The 24,338-nt window shown below is 38.5% G+C and overlaps 3 protein-coding genes across 3 annotated transcripts; all 3 read left to right on the top strand.

Moving 5' to 3' along the window:
- Positions 1-1,386: 1,386 nt before the first annotated feature.
- LOC140535586 (polymeric immunoglobulin receptor-like) lies at positions 1,387-3,483 on the top strand. The gene is made up of 4 exons (XM_072656983.1): positions 1,387-1,459; positions 1,606-1,899; positions 2,013-2,287; positions 3,451-3,483. Exons 1-4 carry the CDS (start codon positions 1,387-1,389, stop codon positions 3,481-3,483), a joined length of 675 nt encoding a protein of 224 aa, XP_072513084.1.
- Positions 3,484-12,247: 8,764 nt separating this feature from the next.
- LOC140535585 (polymeric immunoglobulin receptor-like) lies at positions 12,248-13,180 on the top strand. Its single transcript, XM_072656982.1, has 3 exons — positions 12,248-12,299; positions 12,446-12,733; positions 12,846-13,180. Exons 1-3 carry the CDS (start codon positions 12,260-12,262, stop codon positions 13,178-13,180), a joined length of 663 nt encoding a protein of 220 aa, XP_072513083.1. The 5' UTR covers positions 12,248-12,259.
- Positions 13,181-18,934: 5,754 nt separating this feature from the next.
- LOC140535584 (polymeric immunoglobulin receptor-like) lies at positions 18,935-20,469 on the top strand. Its single transcript, XM_072656980.1, has 4 exons — positions 18,935-18,974; positions 19,122-19,415; positions 19,524-19,844; positions 20,447-20,469. The coding sequence occupies exons 1-4, from the start codon at positions 18,935-18,937 to the stop codon at positions 20,467-20,469; spliced, it is 678 nt and encodes a 225-aa protein (XP_072513081.1).
- Positions 20,470-24,338: the final 3,869 nt, after the last annotated feature.

The following is a 24,338-nucleotide window of genomic DNA, read 5'->3' as shown; positions in this document are numbered from 1 at the left end:
ATTCTCGATAATTAGCAGCCCTGCCTGATCCTCCTTTCCACTTAAAGGAGGGCAGAGAAACCACCACTGACCTTCAGTAGATTTGGTCACTATACTGCACCTTCATTACAGAGATGCAACCTGGCACAAATGTCTCAAAGTTGTCTCATAATTAATTATCTCAATCAATGGCTTTTTTTTATCTAAGGCTCTGGCTCAGTGATTAAAGCCCTGAGTCACAACACCACCTCCTCACTAGGTAAGCACTATGCTTAATAGGACCTAAATGCAAAGCAATAATGACTCAGCAGACTGGGCCAAATGGGGGGAAAAAAACTAAAACTCTGAAATAGGATTTGAACTGTAACGCTTATCTACAGTAGTGGCCATACTAAGTGGGTGCCGGCAAAAGCTCCAACAAAACTTGAGGAACAAAAAATAACCACCATTACTGGCAGGGGGAAATGGCTGGAAAAAGAAGGGAAAAAACACCAGGGGAGCATACTGCTTTCCTCCAGAGAAAAAAACAAACAAACAAAAAAAATATATATATATATATAGAAAGCTTTGGAGGAACAGGCTCAAGTTTCAAGAAAAGTAAAAGCTGAGAGGAGCACAAAAACAATCCTTACTGGCTGTTATCTTTGTGGCCCAAACTAGAGACAGTGACACAGCAATGTGTGTCTGGGTCTCTCCCCTTATAAAGCCCTTTGCCCAGGTGTTGGACTTTGGGCTTGAATGGCACCCGCTGGCTCTTTTTGGTGGACGGAAATGGCCTAGTCCTGGAGCCAGCCCTTACAGCACCCTTTCTTTCAGCTGCACTTAGTCTGACCATTTTCAGTTGACCCACTGACTTCTTGACCTCTCTCATCAACATGGTGTTTCCGTCTGAAGAACTACCACTCACTGGATGTTTTCTATGTTATCTTAATTATGAGTAAACTCTAGAGACTAATGTGATAATGTAGTGCACTTCTGACACCAACAATCAGGCCATGCTCAAAATAACAGCTCAGAGATCATAGGTTTCCTCCATTGTGATAATAACCTAAACATTGCCTGATGCTGCTGGTCCATGTCTGCATGATATTATACACTCAGCTGCATGATAATTAGATACTTGTAGAAATTAAAAAGAGTACTGATGGTCCTAATAAAGTGCTCAATGAGTGTATGAACTAAATATCTCATCAAACAAATGATCTCATACTGTGTAATGAGTTTAATTTGGTAAGTGGTCAGTGATGCTGATGGGAGGAGCTCTGTTAAGCTACTTTGACTCTTCCTAAGAAACAGGAAGCAACCAAACCAGACAGTAATAGAGACGCACATAAAGACCAGCAGAATTCACTGTAAAGAGGATTAAAGCAAATGTACAGAAGATAAACACACTGCAATGGAGTTTGCATGAACATCAGAGAAGCTGAAGTTCAGTTCAGGATGAAGATCTTCCTCCTCTTCACCTTCTTCCTGATCTCAGGTCAGTTATTCTGCCTCAATTTGAGTTATATATAATTATTGATGATGAATTTATGAAGCATGAAGATTCTGTGCTGTAGATTAAAGTGCAGAAATGTCGAAATGAGAGACTCTGGAGGAACTCAGAGTCTTCTGTTTGATTGGCAGGTCTGGGGGTCTGTTTTGATGTGATTGGCTACAAAAGAGGTAGCGTTATAATTCACTGCAGTTTCCAACAACATAAAGGGCATGATGAATATTTCTGCAAAGACTCAACAAACCCGTGTGTGTATGTGAAATCTGACCAGAACTCATGGGTTCATGAAGGCAGAGTTTCTCTACAACACTCTCCTGGAGTTCTAAGAGTGTTCTACAGAAACCTGAGTTTAGAGAATGCTGGATCATATCAGTGTGGAGAGACTGGAGGGTGGAGTCACACTGTGAAACTGAGAGTAAAAACAGGTGAAACAAATCTGAAATCCCAGAAATAATATTTTTTTATGAATGATTTCAGAAGGTCCTGAGTGGAGCCTGAGATACTCTGTTGAAGTTCAGTTATTGTGTTTGATTGACAGATCCATGCTGTTCGAGGTCAAAGACTGTGACTGGTTATCTGAGTGAGATGGTCTCCATCAGCTTTTCCTATCCAGAGGAGTTTCAGACAAATGACAAGTACCTCTTCAAAGCATCTGGTGAAGCTTTTTTTGCAGTAAACACCACAGATTCTCCGGGAGTCAGATTCTCCATGTCTGATGACAGAAGCTCTAAAGTTGTCAGTGTGAGAATCAGTGATGTGAGAGAAGATGATGGAGGACATTATTACTGTGGATTGTGGATCGGAGGGAATCCAGTCAGTTATTACTTCATATTATCAGAGGTTCAGCTGCAGGTTTCTGGTGAGAATCTTCAACTTCTTCTACAGATCAGAGCTCTTGTGTATCTGTGTAGTTTTAGTAGTTTAGTAGTAGTTTTAAGAGCTTGGTGAAGTTTTAATTAGTATTAGTTTTATATATTATTAGAAAGAATCATGCAATAATGAAAATAGCACAGTCACTCTTCTTCATTGCTATTGAGTTGGTCAGAAATGATGGGTGAATAATTAAACTCCTGTTACAGTAACTGTTGTAATAAAACTGGTATGAAGCTAAAGTGAACAGCTTTTCCACATCACACTGAGTGTGAGAATGAGAGGAGTTCTCCGTAACTCTGAACCACAGAGAAAATAGCACTGGGTTTAGGCTTCTGGTCAACTTTCTCAACATGACCTCAGTGTTTCTAAACACGTATGATCAAATAGAGAAAGAGAGAGACAGAGAAAGAGAATTTTCAGGACATTAGATCCTAAACTCCAAATCAGCGAAAGGTGTTTTGACTCTCTTAACCCTAAATTCAGAAACACTTCAGTTCTTCACTCTCTAAACTACCTTAACATCACAATTTTCAGCAGTATCATAGCCTCTAAAATAGAACCCTGTGGGACTCCACCAATAATACTACTGTTATAAAGTAATTCATGTAAAATCTGAATAATGAACCTACGGAATAAGAAGTTAATGTTCTGTATTTATTAATTCCTTTTTTAATGAAGCAAAGAAATCAACTACTTCTAATCTACCACCATCAGCAAGACGGAACACAACCTGGAAACCAACATCTCCAACCTACAGGACCACATCACCACCACCAGTAACACCAAAAACTCCTGAGAAACATATAACAGGTATAAATTCCAGTAATTAAGATTTTCAGATCTTGATTTTATAAAGATACCACATACAGAACCACGCTAACATCACCAAAGACTTTTGATGAAGCCCATTTTGTGCCTTTTCATTTCTTATAAATGCTAATAAATGTTCTCTGAACACCATCAGCTTCATCAACAGCAACAACCGTGACCATGTCTGATATACCTATCAGTGTGTGTGTGTGTGTGTGTGTGTGTGTGTGTGTGTGTGTGTGTGTGTGTGTGTGTGATAAAGTTGGTGATAGTCTGTTCTTTCTGTCTCTCAGCTCCAGGTTCCTCTGTCATCATCATCACTGTGAGTGTCTGTGTGGTTCTGCTTCTGATTGGAGGACTAACCCTGATCTTCTACAGACTGAGATGCACCAAGACAGAAAGTACTACTACCACACACACACACACACACACACACACACTGAATATGTTGATCTCGTTTTCCTAGATCAGTTAACACACCTGTAACTATGTGATTGGTGTTCTACAGTAGGAGTCCTGTAACAGCTCCCACACTTTTTTAATCACTGCAGTCAGACCTGAATCCAGACACCATTTCTATAAGTGAGGTTTTCTCTCTTTATGCAGACCCCGCCCACATCAGTGAAAGATCTGCAACTAATAACTCAGTAAGTGAACGGAGCTGGTGAAGTAGAAGACCACAGGAACACTAAGGGTGTCTCTTGGTCCGGACCAAGTAACAAAATATACACTTTTAGGTTTTAGTCCTGGTCTGCTTTGTGTTCATACTGACTAATTAACAATCAACCCAAATGGGAAAAAAGGGGATAAGGTGAAGATTCCTTAAACCTGTCTTATCAATTCACGTGATCCTGATATCAGTATTAAACCATGATTCTGATGAAGTACACATGCTAAATTATTCACAGAATGAGGTACGTTCAAGCTGTAAAATCCAACTCACACCGTTTTTAACTGAGCCGACTACACTAATGAATGCAGTTCTAATGGGGGCTAGTGTTGAAACACAGTGTGGTAGTGTGTGGTTTGGGACACAGCCCTACTAAAAAGTAAACTAAAGAGTTAAACAGAAGTTAAAGCACAGAAAAGGGTCTCTGTTAGTTTCAAAAGACAGCGTTTACATTTACAAACCACACTAACAGAGCAATCGCACCAGGGTCCATTTTAATTAAACCAAAGCTAACAAGTATAAACACACCCTAAAAGAACAGTCATAGAGCAAGAACAGGCTGCTACAACTGCTATTACTCTACCACTGTAAATATTACATGTAGTAACACCATTACTACTACTATTACTAATACTAATACTATTACTACGTTTACTACTCTTACTACTATTAGTATTTCTGCTACTACTACTATTAATACTACTGCGGCTGCTAATACTTTAAGAGTACTAGTATTACTCCTGGTACTTTAAGTACTATTGCTGCGTCTGCTACTACAACTACTACTTTAACTATCACTATAGTACAACTACTAGCAGTACTATTACTACTGCTGCTAGTACTAGACCTACTCCTATTAACACTTACTCCTTGTACATGCTCATTTCAATCAAGATTTTAAGCCTTAAAACCTTTATAAGGGGACTGACCAAGAGGCAGATTCAGGATTCACAACAAACCAAAGAATGGAGCAGGGTCCCCTTCATCACAAGAAGGGCTGAGGAGCTTGAGGATTTTGGCATTTGAACAACCTGAAATCAACCTTTAAGCATACCAGTCACAGTCAGAACCAGTTGGCTTTAATTACTGGGTAGTAGCAAGTGTGTATAGCAGTGTGATTAGCAGTGTGTGTTGCAATGTGATTAATAGAACCTTTAAGGTCCTCAAAGATTGGATAATGGAGACTTTCTGTGTTGCTATGATTTCAGAATGACAATGATTATGAAAATGATCCACCTGGGACAAGGAAGAACATCAGCCTGAGTCCAGTCTACCAGAGCCTACACCACAACACCAACCAATCAGATTCAGTCTACCAGAGCCTACACCACAACACCAACCAATCAGATTCAGTCTACCAGAGCCTACACCACAACACCAACCAATCAGATTCAGTCTACCAGAGCCTACACCACAACACCAACCAATCAGATTCAGTCTACACTGAAAAAACAAACTTTTTGGTGTAGTAAAATATATTTAATTAATGCTCATACAATCTACACTGTAATATTAAAATGATGTGATAACTATTATTTTTTAAGTAAGAATGTAAACATATACACAATTTGTTCATGTAATAAATTAAGTGTGTGGTGTGAATAAATGTTATTGAAAGACCTCAGTTGTATTTATATGTGTTTTTGTCACAGTACATAAACCTAAAAATACTGAGTAAAATTTAACACAAAACAGTGCGCTGCGTTAACTACGCGCATGCGCGCTGAACGAGCCTTGATTGGCGCTGTGTTCAGACCTGATGCCCCGGAGGAGCCGCTGCTGCAAGTTATGGCCGAGTCTGGAGGGAGGGAAGCTCTTGCTTATCTTATCTAGAGATAGAAAATGAGTCTGTGTGGCATTCAGTAGTTTGAGTGGGGAATTAGGCGAAGCAAAGTCAAAACTAGAGTCAAGAGAGAGAAAGTGTTTGTTAACACCATAGCTAACGCAGCTAGCTAAAGTTCAGCCATGTGCCAGTTCATCATAGTTAGGCTCATTTCCTCAGGTTAACATGAGTAATTCCGCTGTTCAGCAGGTGTAGATTATTTTGAGCTCATTGTTTAATGACCATATTATTTTGGTACATCAGAGCACGTTTGCTAATTGCTGTGCTGTGAGCCTCAGTGCTGATGCCGACCCGCTCTTGGTGTGGAGGGAAGGTCAGAGCAGCCAGGAAGAGCTGCCTTCACTTTATTATGCAAACAGGGAACCAAAATGAGTCTTTTTGTAACTTAGAGGTTTATTTAGGGTGGTCACACACCGTTTTTTCAGCAGCGTAACACCTGGATGGACGCCTATTGGTAACGTTACGCGTTTTGGACCGAGCTGGATAAAAGCTGCGCTGGCTCCTGAGAAGCGTTTATCACAGTGACTCAGCATTTATGCCATTGCAGACTCATCATATGCGTGTCATTGGATCACGTGTCAACAGAAAATGTTTTGATTTAATTGGTTTAACAGAGACACCCCCTTACATACACTTTGGCGGTGAGATGTCCCCCTTTTGGGGGTTATGAAAATGGCCAACCTTTAAACCTTTTGTTAATTAAATTGTGTATAATAAATAGTATCCAATGATCATAATGTCTGTCCAGGGCATATTCTGCCTTTTGCCCTGAATGCTGGGATAGGCACCAGCTCCCCTGACAGGTTTGAGAGAGAGATGATGATGATGATGATGATGATGATTTTAATAATGTTTTATTCAGTGTATAATACATAGTATTGTAAATAAAAACTGTTCTATTTTTGTTAGCTTAGAACGAGCTGATTGTGCTCCCATGTTTCTGTAACTTAGAATGGTTCAATCAAGTGTCACATAATTTGTTTGTATTTATCAAATTAGTTACATTTTAACAATTCTACTTGTTTTTCAATACATTTTTGTGTTATTGTAAATTCTGTGCAGGAGGACAATCACAGTGATGTCACTGAACACATCTTCAAGATCTTGGTCACCCGTGGTGCTGATGGCGAGGATCCAGTGGACGTTTCCATCCATCTTGATGGCACAGAGATTTTGCCGGGATGTCGCAACACTGCTAAAGCTTGCGCGCTGCTCATGGGACTGATTTATGCTCTCAATCTGGCATACCCTCCAACGCTACGATACACTTTTGAGGTCTTCCAGAAGCTTTTCCTCGAACTGGATGCGATCAAACTGTCCCCAAAGGTACAAGCATTAAAGTCTAAGCTGCTATCTTAGATACTACTGCAGTGGCATGCACTTTACATCTTACTGCTGTCACACTCCATTTGACTGTTTTGCATCCTACAAATGACTAACAACAACTTGTCAAGGCTGATCGCTACTCTGGACCTTCCCTTCATGAACAGCCGTTTGTCTCTACATGGAACATCCACTGTCCAGACACAGACATTAAACCTTTGAAATGTTTATCGATATTTTTGGGCTGTCTGTTTGCATTCATGTGTCCAAGTTCCAAGTTGTGGGACATTGCCCATCTCCCAGAGTTTGCTTGTCAAGTCATGCCTCTCCGCTCTTTCCAAATAGTAGGGCAGAACTCTTCAGAGGTACCCCATGTTTTTCCTTTTACTAACATTTATTACAGTTTAATGGGTAACAGTTTAGTCTTTATTGAGAACTATTGAAGGTGAACTCCACTGAGGCATCAAGAGTGGTGGAGATGGGAACAAGACAAAGGTCTCTCAAGGTTGATTGCTGTGAAATGCTGGTTTATGAGGCATTGCTATTGTCATAGGTGACCAAGTGTTTTCTTCTAAAATATTTCATCAATACATTTAATTCCAGATGGAACTATTACATCTGGGGTGTTTTTTGTCCCAAGAGAACTTTTTTTTTTTTCTTTTCTTCAAACTTTTACTTAAAACTTGTTGAAAGCCATGTAGAGTACCTGGTCATTGTGGATATTAACATTGCTATTGTTATATACATGACAACACACAGGTTTCTATCTCCACAACTGTAAAAACAAATCTGTTTCTCTTCTCAAACACTGAAGTATAAAAACATTGGAAAAAATGTAAATCATAAATGTTTTAATGCATTAGTACACTAGTTCAGAGTGTGAGTTTGAACGTTGTAATTGCAGTTTCAAATGCCAGTTCCATTTAAGTTTTATAAATGAATGGCACCAAATTTGTTGGGTGTAGAAGATTTGTTAAATATCCAAGATGATATTTACTGACAAGCCAACAAATGTTTCGACCCAATTTAAGTTAAAGTACTCTACAGCATTATATACTGTATAATCCTTGTGCAAGAACATAGTGTTGGGAGTGGTGCTGATTTAGATGAGCATTGTTAATGTTGATAATTCCAAAAACGCTGCTAGAATGTCAGTATTTTCTATCTCTGTCAGGTTAAAGCCCTTATCTTCTGTTGGTGTTATGTTATGTGACTTTTTTTTTGTATATATTTTTCATATATATTTTGTGTCTATACTAATAATAATGCATTGGAACAGCAGACAGTTTTACTTGCATTTTTCAATACAGTAAAATTGCCATTCTAAATTGGGTAACGTTTTTTTTTTATTATTATTATTATTGTCATGTTGCTGTTGCATAATTGAACAAGATTTTATTTTTCTTCATTTCTCTTGTTTAAAATAATTTAAAGTTTATAATAATTAAAAAAAATTTTTTTTATTCTGCAGTTGCTTTAAATGTTGGTCCTATGAGGTTGTTTCAGGTTTTAGTAAATGCACTTTGAAATAATTTGTATGTCATGTGAACATTTTTAGATGTTTTTAGAATGTTGACGAATAAACTGTTGAAATGTTTCATGTTCATGGGTTTTTTTTTTTCAGGGTAAAAGTATATTTAGACGACATTTGGTAAAGTGTAATAAAAAAATCATTGCAACATTTATGTAAAAATAGTGAGTAATAGAAATTTGTAAAACCAAGTAATTGGAAATGTAGAACAGAAAAAAACATACAATTTATGTATATATTTCATGACACATTTACTTAATATTTTGATGTAATTATATTTTGGTCTAAGAAGAAAAACTAAATGGACTGTACATAATTAATTAAAGTACATATAACTTTTACCTTCAATATAATTAAGTAACCTTTACTTAATATATTTAAAGATGTAAAGTTTAGTGGTATGTACATTTTACTTGATTTTTACAAGTAAAATATACTTAATATTACAGCAGTAAGATTTACTTAAAGAATGTTAGTGCAAATTGTTACGAGGATTTTATCAAGTAAATCTTACAAGTTTGTTTTTTCAGTGTACCAGAGTCTAAACCCCAACTCCACATAGAATAGTGCAAACAGAATGTGCATTTTACGTTGTTGTAGATCAGACAGAAAACAGTGCAGCACAGGTTAGTGCTGATAATCCTGATATTTAAGATGGATGAAGTAACCAGGTATAAACAGGGTCAAGAGATGTACTGTTACATTTTCACACTAACAGTGTTGAGTTAACCGTGGTTAATATGCTGTGTCATTTTATACATTTATTCAAAAATTATATAAGTGCTTTATTATTTTTAATTATTGTTCTGGGTATGGGAGTCTTTTTTTTTTTTTTTACATCTTTTTATATGTATTTATTTTTGTATTTTTATGTATCTGTTTTTTATGTAAAAGCTTGCTTTTAAATGATTTTGTAAGGACAATAAACCAATAGTTCACTGAGACTGAAAGTATAGTTTGTTTTGTTTGTCTTTAATATAATCAAGTCAATTCAATTCAGTTCATATTTTTTTTCTATTTCAGTTTTCACAACAAATCTTGTCACGAAGCAGCGAGATCCGGGCTCGAGTCTCTTTTTAACAAGGAAAGTAATGAGAAATAAAAACTCCTTCAGATCAAAAAAAGAACTTGAGAGGAACCAAGACTCAAAAGATATACCCGACCTCCTCTGATTGACACCGGATAGTGCAAGAAATAATCGAAAACAAGAAACATTTTTTAAAAAACAATAATAAATTAAAAGCTGTGGAGAATGTGACATCAAGTCATAAATTATGAGCATGTCAGAGGAATGTAAAAGTTTATGCAGGTAAACATTCATTTTCATAGCTATGCAGTTAAATATGAATGAATTAATATGAAGATCCAGAGCAGGACAGCATCACAGCAGGATTGTGGAGAGCAAGTCTGACAGTACTAAGACAGAACAGCTAGAACAGGGCTTCTCAATAAATGTGAAAAAGAGAGAAAGTAGAGGAAAACGAAGGTAAGAGAGTTCAGCAAAACTGAAGGGTTCTGACAGTGGGATAAGACAGATCCAGAGGGTAGGCACCCACACCCAACCACAAATGGACTCGCATCAGCAGCGAGCAATCAGCAGGGGGCTGCTCTGCATAATGGTGAGAGGAAAGAAAGGAGAAAATTACGAAGGGTTGGTGAAGTATGAGTAGTCTGCTGTGTGGCCTGTAAAATAAGTAGATTAATCAGTGATCAGAAACCTGTAATCAGACCCCTACAGAACAGTCGTCAGTATGTAAGCATGGTATGTAAGTATTCAGGTTTTCCCACATATATGCAAATAGAAAACTACATCTTCTTTAGGAAGCAAAAAGGTTGCATATGGTTGAAGTGTCAAACATGGGCTTTGTGGCTTCCTTCAACACAAGTGCTGAATTCTGATAAACGACCACTGCACATGGTGTGAATGGCTGAGAATACTGATGCTTGGTACATGTATCAGCGGAGGAGGCTTTGTTTTTCAAGAGTTTTAATTATTGTAAAGCCTGGTGATGAAGCATAATTCAGTCAGCCTGGATCTTAGCCTGATCTAAATGCAGTTGTGTATATATAATATAAGGTTTTTAAAATATATAAAATATAAGGTTTTGAAGGTTTTTAGCCATACTTGTGAAATTAACTGTCTGGTGATTATTTTCCATTGTAAATTCTCAGCTGACTTGGTAAATGATGATTTGTAGAGTGCAGACAGTGCAAGATCAGACTCTCTGGCAAGGCTGAAATGTGGCTGCCAGGAAGTGTCCACCAGGCCTAGCAGTTTGACATATCATCTTTGTATGACCTTTTCAGTGAAAGACTCTCGAGATCCTCTAAGGGGCTCTGAACATAAGATACATTGAGATTGGGGCTGACCCACAACCACTGCTCTACAGTTAGGGCCTACTTCATCTGTGAAGGAACACTGATGGGCCAAATACCCAGACTCTGTACCAGTGCCTCTGCATTGTCAAAGGGCACTTCAGCAGTCTCCTCCAAGTTCCTTAACATGACCGATCTATTCTCATTGGTCAGCACTGAGAGGTTTGGAGTCAAATTTCTCTGGGATAATGAAGTGCTCTGCATTATTTGTGCATTATTATCTTTTTTAGGCAGTAGGGTAAGGACCACCCTCCAGCAGCTCAATGGCAGCAGTAATCACTGAGCACAGCAGAGCCTCTGCAAAAATATCACAAAAGATGTATAGGCTTCAGCGAGAAGGCCATCAATGCTCAAATAGGATGTGGTATTAAAGCAATGATTGATGGATATTAACGGTCCAAGAAAACATTCCTCCACCATTACACCACGTCCATCAGCTTGGACTGTTGACAGAAGGCAGGTTGGCTGCATAAATTTATTCTGTTGAAGCAAAATTCTGACCCGATCATCTGTGTTCCTCAGCAGAAATCAAGATTCGGCAGACCAGACCAGATTTCTCCCGTCTTAACTGTCCAGTGTTGGTGAGCCTGTGCTCACTGCTGCCTCAGCTTTCTGTTCCTGGCTGACAGAAGTGGTCTTCTACTGTTGGAACCCACCCTTCTCAAAGTTGGAGGTGTTCAATCTGAGATGCTTCTCAGCTCATCACAATTTTACAGAGTGGTTATCTGAGTTACTGTACCTGTTATTTCAGCTCCAACCAGTCTGACCATTCTCAGTTGAAACTTTAACCTCTTGACCCCTCTAATCAACATGGTGTTTCCGTCTGAAGAACTACCACTCACTGGATGTTTTCTCTGTTTTCTTAATCATGAGTAAACATTAGAGACTAATCTGATAATGTAGTGCACTTCTGACACCAACAATCAGGCCATGCTCAAAATCCCTGAGATCACAGGTTTCTCCCATTGTGATAGTTTACCAAAACATTGCCTGATGCTGCTGGTCCATGTCTGCATGATATTATTCACTCAGCTGCATGATAATTAGATGCTTGTAGAAATTAATAAATGTACTGATGGTCCTAATAAAGTGCTCATCTCATCACACAAATGATCTCATACTGTGTAGTGTGTTTAATTTGGTAAGTGGTCAGTGATGCTAATGGGAGGAGCTCTGTTTAGCTACTCTTCCTGAGAAACATGAAGCAACCAAACCAGACAGTAATAGAGACACACACAGAAGACGGCACATAAAGACCAGCAGAATTCACTGTAAAGAGGATTAAAGCAAATGTACAGAAGATAAACACACTGAACTGGACTTTGTGTGAACATCAGAGAAGCTGAAGTTCAGTTCAGGATGAAGATCTTCCTCATCTTCACCTTCTTCCTGATCTCAGGTCAGTTATTCTGCCTCAATTTGAGTTTTATATGATTATTGATGATGAATTTATGAAGCATGTCGATTCTGTGCTGTAGATTAAGGTGCAGAAATGTAGAAATGAGAGAATCTGGAGGAACTCAGAGTCTTCTGTTTGATTGGCAGGTCTGGGGGTCTGTTTTGATGTGATTGGCTACGAAAGAGGTAGCGTTGTAATTTACTGCAGTTTCCAACAACATAAAGGGCATGATGAATATTTCTGCAAAGACTCAACAAACCAGTGTGTGTATGTGAAATCTGACCAATGGGTTAATGAAGGCAGAGTTTCTCTACAACACTCTCCTGGAGTTCTAAAAGTGTTCTACAGAAACCTGAGTTTAGAGGATTCTGGATTATATCAGTGTGGAGAGACTGGAGGGTGGAATCACACTGTGAACCTGACAGTGAAAACAGGTGAAACTGATCTGAAATCCCAGAAATAATATTTTTTATGAATGATTTCAGAAGGTCCTGAGTGGAGTCTGAGATATTCTGTTGAAGTTCAGTTATTGTGTTTGATTGACAGATCCATGCTGTTCGGGGTCAAAGACTGTGACTGGTTATCTGAGTGAGATGGTCTCCATCAGCTTTTCCTATCCAGAGGAGTTTCAGACAAATGACAAGTACCTCTTCAAAGCATCTGGTGAAGCTTTTTTTGCAGTAAACACCACAGATTCTCCGGGAGTCAGATTCTCCATGTCTGATGACAGAAGCCCTAAAGTTGTCAGTGTGAGAATCAGTAATGTGAGTGAAGATGATGGAGGACATTATTACTGTGGATTGTGGATCGGAGGGAATCCAGTCAGTTATTTCTCCATGTTATCAGAGGTTCAGCTGCAGGTTTCTGGTGAGAATCTTTAACTTCTTCTACAGATCAAAGCTCTTGTGTATCTGTGTAGTTTTATTAGTAGTTTTAGTAGTTTAGTAGTAGTTTTAAGAGCTTGGTAAAGTTTTAATTAGTATTAGTTTCATATATTATTAGAAACAATCATGCAATAATTTGAAATGGCACAGTCACTCTTCTTCATTGCTATTGAGTTGGTCAGAAATGATGGGTGAATAATTAAACTCCCGTTACAGTAACTGTTATAATAAAACTTGTATGAAGCTAAAGTGAACAGCTTTTCCACATCACACTGAGCGTGAGAATGAGAGGAGTTCTCAGTAACTCTGAACCACAGAGAACAGAGGAAATAGCACTGGGTTTAGGCTTCTGGTCAACTTTCTCAACATGACCTCAGTGTTTCTAAACACGTATGATCAAATAGAGAGAAAGAGAGAGAGAAAGAGAATTTTCAGGACATTAGATCCTAAACTCCAAATCAGCGAAAGGTGTTTTGACTCTCTTAACCCTAAATTCAGAAACACTTCAGTTCTTCACTCTCTAAACTACCTTAACATCACAATTTTCAGCAGTATCATAGCCTCTAAAATAGAACCCCGTGGGACTCCACCAATAATACTACTGTTATAAAGTAATTCATGTAAAATCTGAATAATGAACCTACGGAATAAGAAGTTAATGTTCTGTATTTATTCATTCCTTTTTTAATGAAGCGAAGAAATCAACTACGTCTAATCTACCACCATCAGCAAGACTGAGCACAACCAGGAAACCAACATCTCCAACCTACAGGACCACATCACCACCACCAGTAACACCAAAAACTCCTGAGAAACCTTCCACAGGTATAAATTCCAGTAATTAAGATTTTCAGATCTTGATTTTATAAAGATACCACATACAGAACCACACCAACATCACCAAAGACTTTTGATGAAGCCCATTTTGTGTCTCTTCATTTCTTATAAATTCTAATAAATGTTCTCTGAACACCATCAGCTTCATCAACAGCAACAACCGTGACCATGTCTGATATACCTATCAGTAAGTGTGTGTGTGTGTGTGTGTGTGTGTGATAAAGTTGGTGATGGTCTGTTCTTTCTGTCTCTCAGCTCCAGGTTCCTCTCTCATCATAATCACTGTGAGTGTCTGTGTGGTTCTGCTGCTGATTGGAGGACTAACACTGATCTTCTACAGACTGAGATGCACCAAGACAGAAAGTACTACTACTACTACCACACACACACACACACACACACACACACACACACACTGAATATGTTGATCTCGTTTTCCTAGATCAGTTAACACACCTGTAACTATGTGATTGGTGTTCTACAGTAGGAGTCCTGTAACAGCTCCCACACTTTTTTAATCACTGCAGTCAGACCTGAATCCATACACCATTTTTATAAGTGTGGTTTTCTCTCTTTCTGCAGACCCCGCCCACATCAGTGAAAGATCTGCAACTAATAACTCAGTAAGTGAACGGGTCTGGTGAAGTACAAGACCACAGGAACACTAAGGGTGTCTCTTGGTCCGGACCAAGCAACAAAATATACACTGTTAGGTTTTAGTCCTGGTCTGCTTTGTGTTCATACTGACTAATTAACAATCAACCCAAAAGGGAAAAAAGGGGATAAGGTGAAGATTCCTTAAACCTGTCTTATCAATTCATGTGCTCCTGATATCAGTATTAAAACATGATTCTGATGAAGTACACATGCTAAATTATTCACAGAATGAGGTACGTTCAAGCTGTAAAATCCAACTCACACCGTTTTAACTGAGCCGACTACACTAATGAATGCAGTTCTAATGGGGGCTAGTGTTGAAACACAGTGTAGTAGTGTGGTAGTGTGTGGTTTGGGACACAGTCCTACTAAAAAGTAAACTAAGGAGTTAAATAGAAGTTAAAGCACAGAAAAGGGTCTCTGTTAGTTTCAAAAGACAACGTTTACATTTACAAACCACACTAACAGAGCAATCACACCAGGGTCCATTTTAATTAAACCAAAGCCAACAAATATAAACACACCCTAAAAGAACAGTCATAGAGCGAGAACAGGCTGCTACAACTGCTATTACTCTACCACTGTAAATGTTATTACATGTAGTAACACCTTTACTACTACTACTAATACTACTTTTACTACTCTTACTACTATTAGTATTTCTGCAACTACTACTATTAATACTACTGCGGCTGCTAATACTTTAAGCGTACTAGTATTACTCCTGGCACTTTAAGTACTACTGCTGCGTCTGCTACTACAACTACTACTTTAACTATCACTACAGTACAAGTATTAGCAGTACTATTACTACTACTGCTAGTACTAGACCTACTCCTATTAATACTTACTACTTGTACATGCTCATTTCAATCAAGATTTTAAGCCTTAAAACCTTTATAAGGGGACTGACCAAGAGGCAGATTCAGGATTCACATCAAACCAAAGAATGGAGCAGGGTCCCCTTCATCACAAGAGGGGCTGAGGAGCTTGAGGATTTTGGCATATGAGCAACCTGACATCAGCCTTTAAGCAAACCAGTCACAGTCAGAACCAGTTGGCTTTAATTACTGGGTAGTAGCAAGTGTGTATAGCTGTGTGATTAGCAGTGTGTGTTGCAATGTGATTAATAGAACCTTTAAGGTCCTCAAAGATTGGATAATGGAGACTTTCTGTGTTGCTGTGATTTCAGAATGACGATGATTATAAAAAAATGATCCACCTGGGACAAGGAAGAACATCAGCATGAGTCCAGTCTACCAGAGCCTACATCACAACACCAACCAATCAGATTCAGTCTACCAGAGCCTACACCACAACACCAACCAATCAGATTCAGTCTACCAGAGTTTGAACCCCAACTCCAAATAGAATAGTGCAAACAGAATGTGCATTTTATGTTGTTGTAGATCAAACAGAAAACAGTGCAGCACAGGTTAGTGCTGATAATCCTGATATTTAAGATGGATGAAGTAACCAGGTATAAACAGGGTCAAGAGAGGTACTGTTACATTTTCACACTAACAGTGTTGAGTTAACCGTGGTTAATATGCTGTGTCATTTTATACATTTATTCAAAAATTATATAAGTGCTTTATTATTTTTAATTATTGTTCTGGGAATTGGGAATCTTTTTTTTTTTGTATGTATTTATTTTTGTATTTTTATATATCTGTTTTTTTATGAAAAAGCTTGCTTTTAAATGATTTTGTATGGACAATAAACCAGTAGTTCACAGAGACTGAAAGTATAGTTTGTTTTGTTTGTCTTTTATATAATCAACTCAATTCAATTCAGTTCATATTTTTTTTCTATATCAGTTTTCACAACGAATCAAGCGAGATCTGGGCTCGAGTCTCTTTTTAACAAGTAAAGTAATGAGAAATAAACTCCTTCAGATCAAAAAAAGAACTTGAGAGGAACCAAGAATCAAAAGGTATACCCGACCTCCTCTGATGGACATCGGATAGTGTAAGAAATAATCGAACAACAAGAAACACTTTTTAAAAAACAATAATAAATTAAAAGCTGTGGAGAATGTGACATCAAGTCATACATTATGAGCATGTCAGAGGAATGTAAAAGTTTAAACAGGTAAACATTCATTTTCATAGCTATGCAGTTAAACATGAATGAATTACTATGAAGATCCAGAGCAGGACAGCATCACAGCAGGATTGTGGAGAGCAAGTCTGACAGTACCGCGACAGAACAGCTAGAACAGGGCTTCTCAATTCATGGGAAAAAGGGAGGAAGTAGAGGAAAACAGAGGTAAGAAAGAGTTCAGCAAAACTGAAGGGTTCTGACAGTGGGATAAGACAGATCCAGAGGGTAGGCACCCACACCCAACCACAAATGGACTCGCATCAGCAGTGGGCAACCAGCAGGGGGCAGCTCTGCCTAATGGTGAGAGAAAAGAAAGGAGAAAATTAAGAAGGGTTGTGAAGTATGAGTAGTCTGCTGTGTGGCCTGTAAAATAAGTAGATTAATCAGTGATCAGAAACCTGTAATCAGACCCCTACAGAACAGTCGTCAGTATGTAAGCATGGTATGTAAGTATTCAGGTTTTCCCACATATATGCAAATAGAAATAGAAAACTACAGCTTCTTTAGGAAGCAAAAAGGTTGCATATGTTTGGAGTGTCAAACACTGGCATTGTGGCTTCCTTCAACACAAGTGCTGAATTCTGATAAACGACCACTGCACATGGTGTGAATGGCTGAGAATACTGATGCTTGGAACATGTATCAGCGGAGGAGGCTTTGTTTTTCAAGCGTTTTAATTATTGTAAAGCCTGGTGATGAAGCATAATGCAGTCTGCCAGGAAGTGTCCACCAGGCCTAGCAGTTTGACACATCATCTTTGTATGACCTTTTCAGTGAAAGACTCTCGAGATCCTCTAAGGGGGTCTGCACATAAGATACATTGAGATCGGGGCTGACCCACAACCACTACTCTACAGTTAGGACCTACTAAATCTGTGAGGGAACACTGATGGGCCAAATACCCAGACTCTGGACCAGTGCCTCTGCATTGTCATGGGACACTTTAGCAGTCTCCACCAAGTTCCTTAACATGACCGATCTATTCTCATTGTGCAGCACTGAGAGGTTTGGGGTCAAATTTCTCTGGGATAATGAAGTGCTCTGCATTATTTGTGCATTATTATCTTTTTTAGGCAGTAGGGTAAGTGTAATCACTGAGCACAGCAGAGCCTCTGCAAAAATATCACAAAAGATGTATAGGCTTCAGCGAGAAGGCCATCAATGCTCAAATGGGATGTGGTATTAAAGCAATGATTGATTGATATTAACGGTCCAAGAAAACATTCCTCCACCATTACACCACGTCCATCAGCTTGGACTGTTGACAGAAGGCAGGTTGGCTGCATAAATTTATTCTGTTGAAGCAAAATTCTGACCCTATCATCTGTGTTCCTCAGCAGAAATCAAATTCGGCAGACCAGACCAGATTTCTCCCGTCTTAACTGTTCGGTGTTGGTGAGCCTGTGCTCACTGCTGCCTCAGCTTTCTGTTCCTGGCTGACAGATGTGGTCTTCTACTGTTGGAACCCACCCTTTTCATAGTTGGAGGTGTTCAATCTGAGATGCTTCACAGCTCATCACAATTTTACAGAGTGGTTATCTGAGTTACTGTACCTGTTATTTCAGCTCCACCTAGTCTGACCATTCTCGGTTGACCCATTGACCTTTTGACCTCTATAATAAACATGTTGTTTCCATCTGAAGAACTACCACTCACTAGATGTTTTCTCTGTTTTCTTAATAATGAGTAAACTCTACAGACTAATGTGATAATGTAGTACACTTCTGACACCAACAATCAGGCCATGCTCAAAATCCCTGAGATCACATGTTTCCCCCCATTGTGATAGTTTACCAAAACATTGCCTGATGCTGCTGGTCCATGTCTGCATGATATTATACACTCAGCTGCATGATAATTAGATGCTTGTAGAAATTAATAAATGTACTGATGGTCCTAATAAAGTGCTCATCTCATCACACAAATGATCTCATACTGTGTAGTGTGTTTAATTTGGTAAGTGGTCAGTGATGCTGATAGGAGGAGCTCTGTTTAGCTACTCTTCCTGAGAAACAGGAAGCAACCAAACCAAAGACGGCACATAAAGACCAGCAGAATTCACTGTAAAGTGGATTAAAGCAAACGTACAGAAGATAAACACACTGAACAGGACTTTGTGTGAACATCAGAGAAGCTGAAGTTCAGTTCAGGATGAAGATCTTCCTCCTCTTCACCTTCTTCCTGATCTCAGGTCAGTTATTCTGCTTCAAATTTGAGTTATATATAATTATTGATGATGAATTTATGAAGCATGTCGATTCTGTGCTGTAGATTAAGGTGCAGAAATGTAGAAATGAGAGAATCTGGAGGAACTCAGAGTCTTCTGTTTGATTGGCAGGTCTGGGGGTCTGTTTTGATGTGATTGGCTACAAAAAAGGTTGCGTTGTAATTTACTGCAGTATCCAACAACATAAAAGGCATGATGAATATTTCTGCAAAAACTCAACAAACCCGTGTGTGTATGTGAAATCTGACCAGAACTCATGGGTTCATGAAGGCAGAGTTTCTCTACAATACTCTCCTGGAGTTCTAAGAGTGTTCTACAGAAACCTGAGTTTAGAGGATGCTGGATCATATCAGTGTGGAGAGACTGGAGGGTGGAGTCACACTGTGAACATGACAGTGAAAACAGGTGAAACTAATCTGAAATCCCAGAAATAATATTTTTTATGAATGATTTCAGAAGGTCCTGAGTGGAGCCTGAGATACTCTGTTGAAGTTCAGTTATTGTGTTTGACAGATCCATGCTGTTCGGGGTCAAAGACTGTGACTGGTTATCTGAGTGAGATGGTCTCCATCAGCTTTTCCTATCCAGAGGAGTTTCAGACAAATGACAAGTACCTCTTCAAAGCAGCTGGTGAAGGTTTTTTTGCAGTAAACACCACAGATTCTCCGGGAGTCAGATTCTCCATGTCTGATGACAGAAGCTCTAAAGTTGTCAGTGTGAGAATCAGTGATGTGAGAGAAGATGATGGAGGACATTATTACTGTGGATTGTGGATCGGAGGGAATCCAGTCAGTTATTATTCCATGTTATCAGAGGTTCAACTGCAGGTTTCTGGTGAGAATCTTCAACTTCTTCTACAGATCAGAACTCTTGTGTATCTGTGTAGTTTTATTAGTAGTTTTAGTAGTTTAGTAGTAGTTTTAAGAGCTTGGTGAAGTTTTAATTAGTATTGGTTTTATATATTATTAGAAAGAATCCTGCAATAATGAAAATAGCACAGTCACTCTTCTTCATTGCTGTTGAGTTGGTCAGAAATGATGGGTGAATAATTAGACTCCTGTTACAGTAACTGTTGTAATAAAACTGGTATGAAGCTAAAGTGAACAGCTTTTCCACATCACACTGAGCGTGAGAATGAGAGGAGTTCTCAGTAACTCTGAACCACAGAGAACAGAGGAAATAGCACTGGGTTTAGGCTTCTGGTCAACTTTCTCAACATGACCTCAGTGTTTCTTAACAAGTATGATCAAAGAGAGAGAGAGAGAGAGACAGAGAGAGAGAGACACAGATAGAGAGAGACAGAGAGAGAGAGAGATAATTTTCAGGACATTAGATCCTAATCTCTAAATCAGGTGTTTTGACTCTCTTAACCCTAAATTCAGAAACACTTCAGTTCTTCACTCTCAAAACTACCTTAACATCAAAATTTTTATCAGTATCAGTATTTAAAAGCCTCTAAAATAGAACCCTGTGGGACTTCACCAATAATGCTATTCAGTTATCAAGTCCCTTATGTAAAATCTGAATAATGAACCTACGGAATAAGAAGTTAATGTACTGTATTTATATATATTTTTTTTAATGAAGCAAAGAAATCAACTACGTCTAATCTACCACCATCAGCAAGACTGAGCACAACCAGGAAACCAACATCTCCAACCTACAGGACCACAACACCACCACCAGAAACACCAAAAAAGCCTGAAAAACCTTCAAAAGGTATAAATAAAACACACTCTATCCATAATTCCAGTAATTGAGATATTTAGATCTTGATTTTATAAAGATACCACATACAGAACCACACCAAGATCTCCAAATACTTTTGATAAAGCCCATTTTGTGTCGCAATAATAATAATAACAACATTTACTCTGAACCCATCAGCTTCATCAACAGCAACACTGACCACCTCTGATATACCTACCAGTAAGTGTGTGTGTGTGTGTGTGTGTGATAAAGTTGGTGATGGTCTGTTCTTTCTGTCTCTCTGCTCCAGGTTCCTCTCTCATCATCATCATCATCATCATCATCACTGTGAGTGTCTGTGTGATTCTTTTGCTGATTGGAGGATTAACACTGATCTTCTACAGACTGAGATTCAAGAAGACACTGCTGGAAGGTATTGCTGGTGTACACCAGTATAGTAAATATTGAGCACATTGAGTAAACAGCACAGTGCAGGCTAGAAAATGTAAGTGAAGCTTTAAATTAATAGACTTAGATGCACATCACCCCCTGTACCTTCCAGTGGCTACAAATAAGATTTGCATGATGTCCAGGAGGAATTTTGGACCTTTCTTCCCTGCAAGAATCTGCTAGTTTATCAACTGACATCTCTGCAGGGTTAAAGTCAGGACTCCTTCTTGGCCATTCCAAAACTTAATCGACCTTTGTTTTTGGAGTCATTGTCTTGTTGCATAGCCCAACATTTCTTAAGATTGAGGACTGTTGTTAAGATTGAGGACCTTACATTTACACATGCTTCACTGTGGAATTAGATTTTCATCCAAGTGTATCGTGCTGCATTTTTGCTTGAAATTTTAACCTTTGAGTACTTATGTGCTTTTAATGCAAAAATCCAGGTTACCATAATAGTTACCATAATATTCATAATAGTTCACTTACTTTTTCTAACAACTGCAAATAAAAGGACTAACTTATATTGTCTGTTTATGGTTTATAGGCTCCAACAATTCACCAAACACACAAACAATGGGAAGCAGCAATAAAGTAAGTCTCTCTTAAAGTGTGTGTTTAAGTATTGGAGATACATTAGATTTCTTCTTATAAATGCATTTAGCGACTTTAAGTTGCACCCACTGCTGATACAGATGTGTGAAAGCACACACAGCTTGATTAGTCCCTTGATTAGAGAAGTACTGCCAATAGAATAGGACTCTTTTGAGCAGACAGACATGAATCTATTGGCATCATGCCTAATGGTGGACCTGCCAATCAATTTAACCCCTTAACACTCCAAGGCTTATTATATACTAAGGTGTATTATTTAGTAACTACAGGGACAAACCGGTGGGGCTATTGTTTGCTAATAGAAATTTGTAATAACACTGCTGGCGGGCCATAGGCTTTCTAAAGGGCTAAATATCTATAGTATAGATTGAGGAGAGACTCTTAAATCTCAGGGTTTAAAAAAAAGTAATCATAGTTACAAGATCTGTAATCTTATCACGTAATGATTGTTATAAAATGAAGCATTCCTCTCTGCACATGTGTTTCAGGATACCTTGCATGCACTGCCCTCTTAAGGTCATGCCACAGAATCTTGATAGGGTTAGGATCATGACTCAGGATCAAGAGGTCATGGACTGCATGGACCTTTAAATTTATTTTTCTGTCAATAACTGCAAGACATCCAGGCCCTTATGCAGTTCACAGAACATGCAGAACACAGCTCAATGCTGGGGGGCTTTATACCCCTCCATCCCATGCCTGGCATTAGGCAGCATGGTGCCAATAGGTTAATGTTTATCTGTCCAAGAGAGTCCTATTCTATTGGCAATACTACTCTACAGGGTCTAGACAAGCTATGTGTATGCATTTGCATGTGTCTTAGAAATTGGTGCTTACTTAAAGTAACTGAATGGGATCACTTTAAGATGTGTCCACAAACATTTGGACATAGTGTTTTTTGAGCACAAAAGCTGTACAGATTTGGACAGCAGTTAGGTTTGTGTGTGCACGTTTATACATACATGTTTGTACATACATGGTTTCTTAACGTTTGATTCTCTCATCAGGTTTCCCACACTGTGTCGGACTATGCAGAGATTAGAGGCACCAGATCACATTTGGACACCCAGGCTGCTCCACTTTACTCTACTGTTCAACCCCCCTCCACTTCCCTGAACACTGTGTATGTCACTGCACAGCGTCCATCACCCAATCCTGCTCAGGAGACCTACAGCATGGTACAACTTCCCAAACCCACCCCTGAAGCCCAAGTGTACTCCACTGTGAGTTCCTAGAAGTTCCCAGATTCTCCCACTGATGCTAATGTTGCCCTTAGTACAGAAAAGTCCTCTAATTTGATATGTTGAGATCAGAAGAAATGTCACGATGGTTATTATTATTATTATTGTTATTATTATTATTTTGTTATTACTCCATAATCACACAGTAATAGTTGGGGAGCATAGACTATATTGATTTTTGATTATTTTTTTCTTCACATTATGTATTTAATTACATTGAATTAAATTCTTTTTTGTTTTAATTTGAGCACAAATACATAAACATGAATAGTACAAAAGCAAGTTTATGTAGCATAGTGTTTTATATAAAACATAATATGTACATAGACATAGTTACACTGTATGTCCAAATGTTTGTGGGCACCCCTTTTAATGAATACATTCATCTACTTTATTGCTGACTCATACAGCCTGTCAAAACCTTGTGTTGAAGTACTGCCAATAGAATAAGAATAATAGAGTGGCACCATGCTGCCTAATGCCAGGCGTGGGCTATTGGGGTATAAAGATAGTACTTTATTAGTCCTGCAGTGGGGAAATTCTCAGCCCCCAGCATGTGGAGCAGTGGAAGAACTGTGTTCTCTGGAATAATGGTGGAGCTCCATCCAGTACTGTTGGGATACGTTGGGGTGGTGATCTAATGCTCTTGTTGCTGAATGCAATCAAATCCTCACAACAATGCTCCTCCAAAATCTAGTACAAATTCTTCTCTGGACAGTAGAGACAGTAGAAGCAGGATCAGCTCTTTTTAATAATGAGCAGATTTCCCAATACTTTTATCTATATAGTGTATGAATGAATTGACATGGTTAGGGGTTCATGGGGTTCAAAATGATCTCAAAATTAGAAAAGAAATGTAAAATGATTAACAATCTTTAGCTCCAAACTGCCACCTAGTGGCAAAATGTGTAATGAGTCAAACATGAGCACTATGGCTTTTCAATTCCTTTTTGCAATTTTAAAATATCAATAATTACACTGATCTCATTACAACGGGGTTCAGTTTTTCAAAATGATCTCATTTTCAAAAATCAAAGACTACTTTGGTCTTCTAGTGTTAAACACCACAAATAATATGAATTGTCCATTGATCAATACTGAGAGTTCTTGTTCTTTATCTGATTCTTATTAACATGGATAAGTTAACCAGTATAACTGAGGAATTTATGCTACATCTGAAATGTCTTCACTAGAGTCTCTGGTATTACTGTCTCTTCATCCCCACCCAGTTTATCCTGCCAAGCTCTTGCATGAAAGCTCTCAAGAAACTAAAAATAAAAGTCTGTGACTGGTTGAGAGCAGTTTCTGTTAATTTTTTGTATTATTATTAGCT

Source organism: Salminus brasiliensis, chromosome 15 (assembly GCF_030463535.1).
Source record: "Salminus brasiliensis chromosome 15, fSalBra1.hap2, whole genome shotgun sequence".
Taxonomy (NCBI): domain Eukaryota; kingdom Metazoa; phylum Chordata; class Actinopteri; order Characiformes; family Bryconidae; genus Salminus; species Salminus brasiliensis.
The sequence above is the reverse complement of the archived record's forward strand: the minus strand, read 5'-3'. Positions and strand labels throughout refer to the sequence as shown.

What these genes read in the sequence shown, in the direction of transcription:
- LOC140535586 (XM_072656983.1), top strand. Translation starts at nt 1,387, where the DNA reads ATGAACATCAGAGAAGCTGAAGTTCAGTTCAGGATGAAGATCTTCCTC. An exon ending in CACCTTCTTCCTGATCTCAG is followed by an intron (nt 1,460 to 1,605) that starts GTCAGTTATTCT and finishes TTTGATTGGCAG; the next exon opens with GTCTGGGGGTCTGTTTTGAT. An exon ending in GAAACTGAGAGTAAAAACAG is followed by an intron (nt 1,900 to 2,012) that starts GTGAAACAAATC and finishes TTTGATTGACAG; the next exon opens with ATCCATGCTGTTCGAGGTCA.
- LOC140535585 (XM_072656982.1), top strand. Translation starts at nt 12,260, where the DNA reads ATGAAGATCTTCCTCATCTTCACCTTCTTCCTGATCTCAG. An exon ending in CACCTTCTTCCTGATCTCAG is followed by an intron (nt 12,300 to 12,445) that starts GTCAGTTATTCT and finishes TTTGATTGGCAG; the next exon opens with GTCTGGGGGTCTGTTTTGAT. An exon ending in GAACCTGACAGTGAAAACAG is followed by an intron (nt 12,734 to 12,845) that starts GTGAAACTGATC and finishes TTTGATTGACAG; the next exon opens with ATCCATGCTGTTCGGGGTCA.
- LOC140535584 (XM_072656980.1), top strand. Translation starts at nt 18,935, where the DNA reads ATGAAGATCTTCCTCCTCTTCACCTTCTTCCTGATCTCAG. An exon ending in CACCTTCTTCCTGATCTCAG is followed by an intron (nt 18,975 to 19,121) that starts GTCAGTTATTCT and finishes TTTGATTGGCAG; the next exon opens with GTCTGGGGGTCTGTTTTGAT. An exon ending in GAACATGACAGTGAAAACAG is followed by an intron (nt 19,416 to 19,523) that starts GTGAAACTAATC and finishes TGTGTTTGACAG; the next exon opens with ATCCATGCTGTTCGGGGTCA.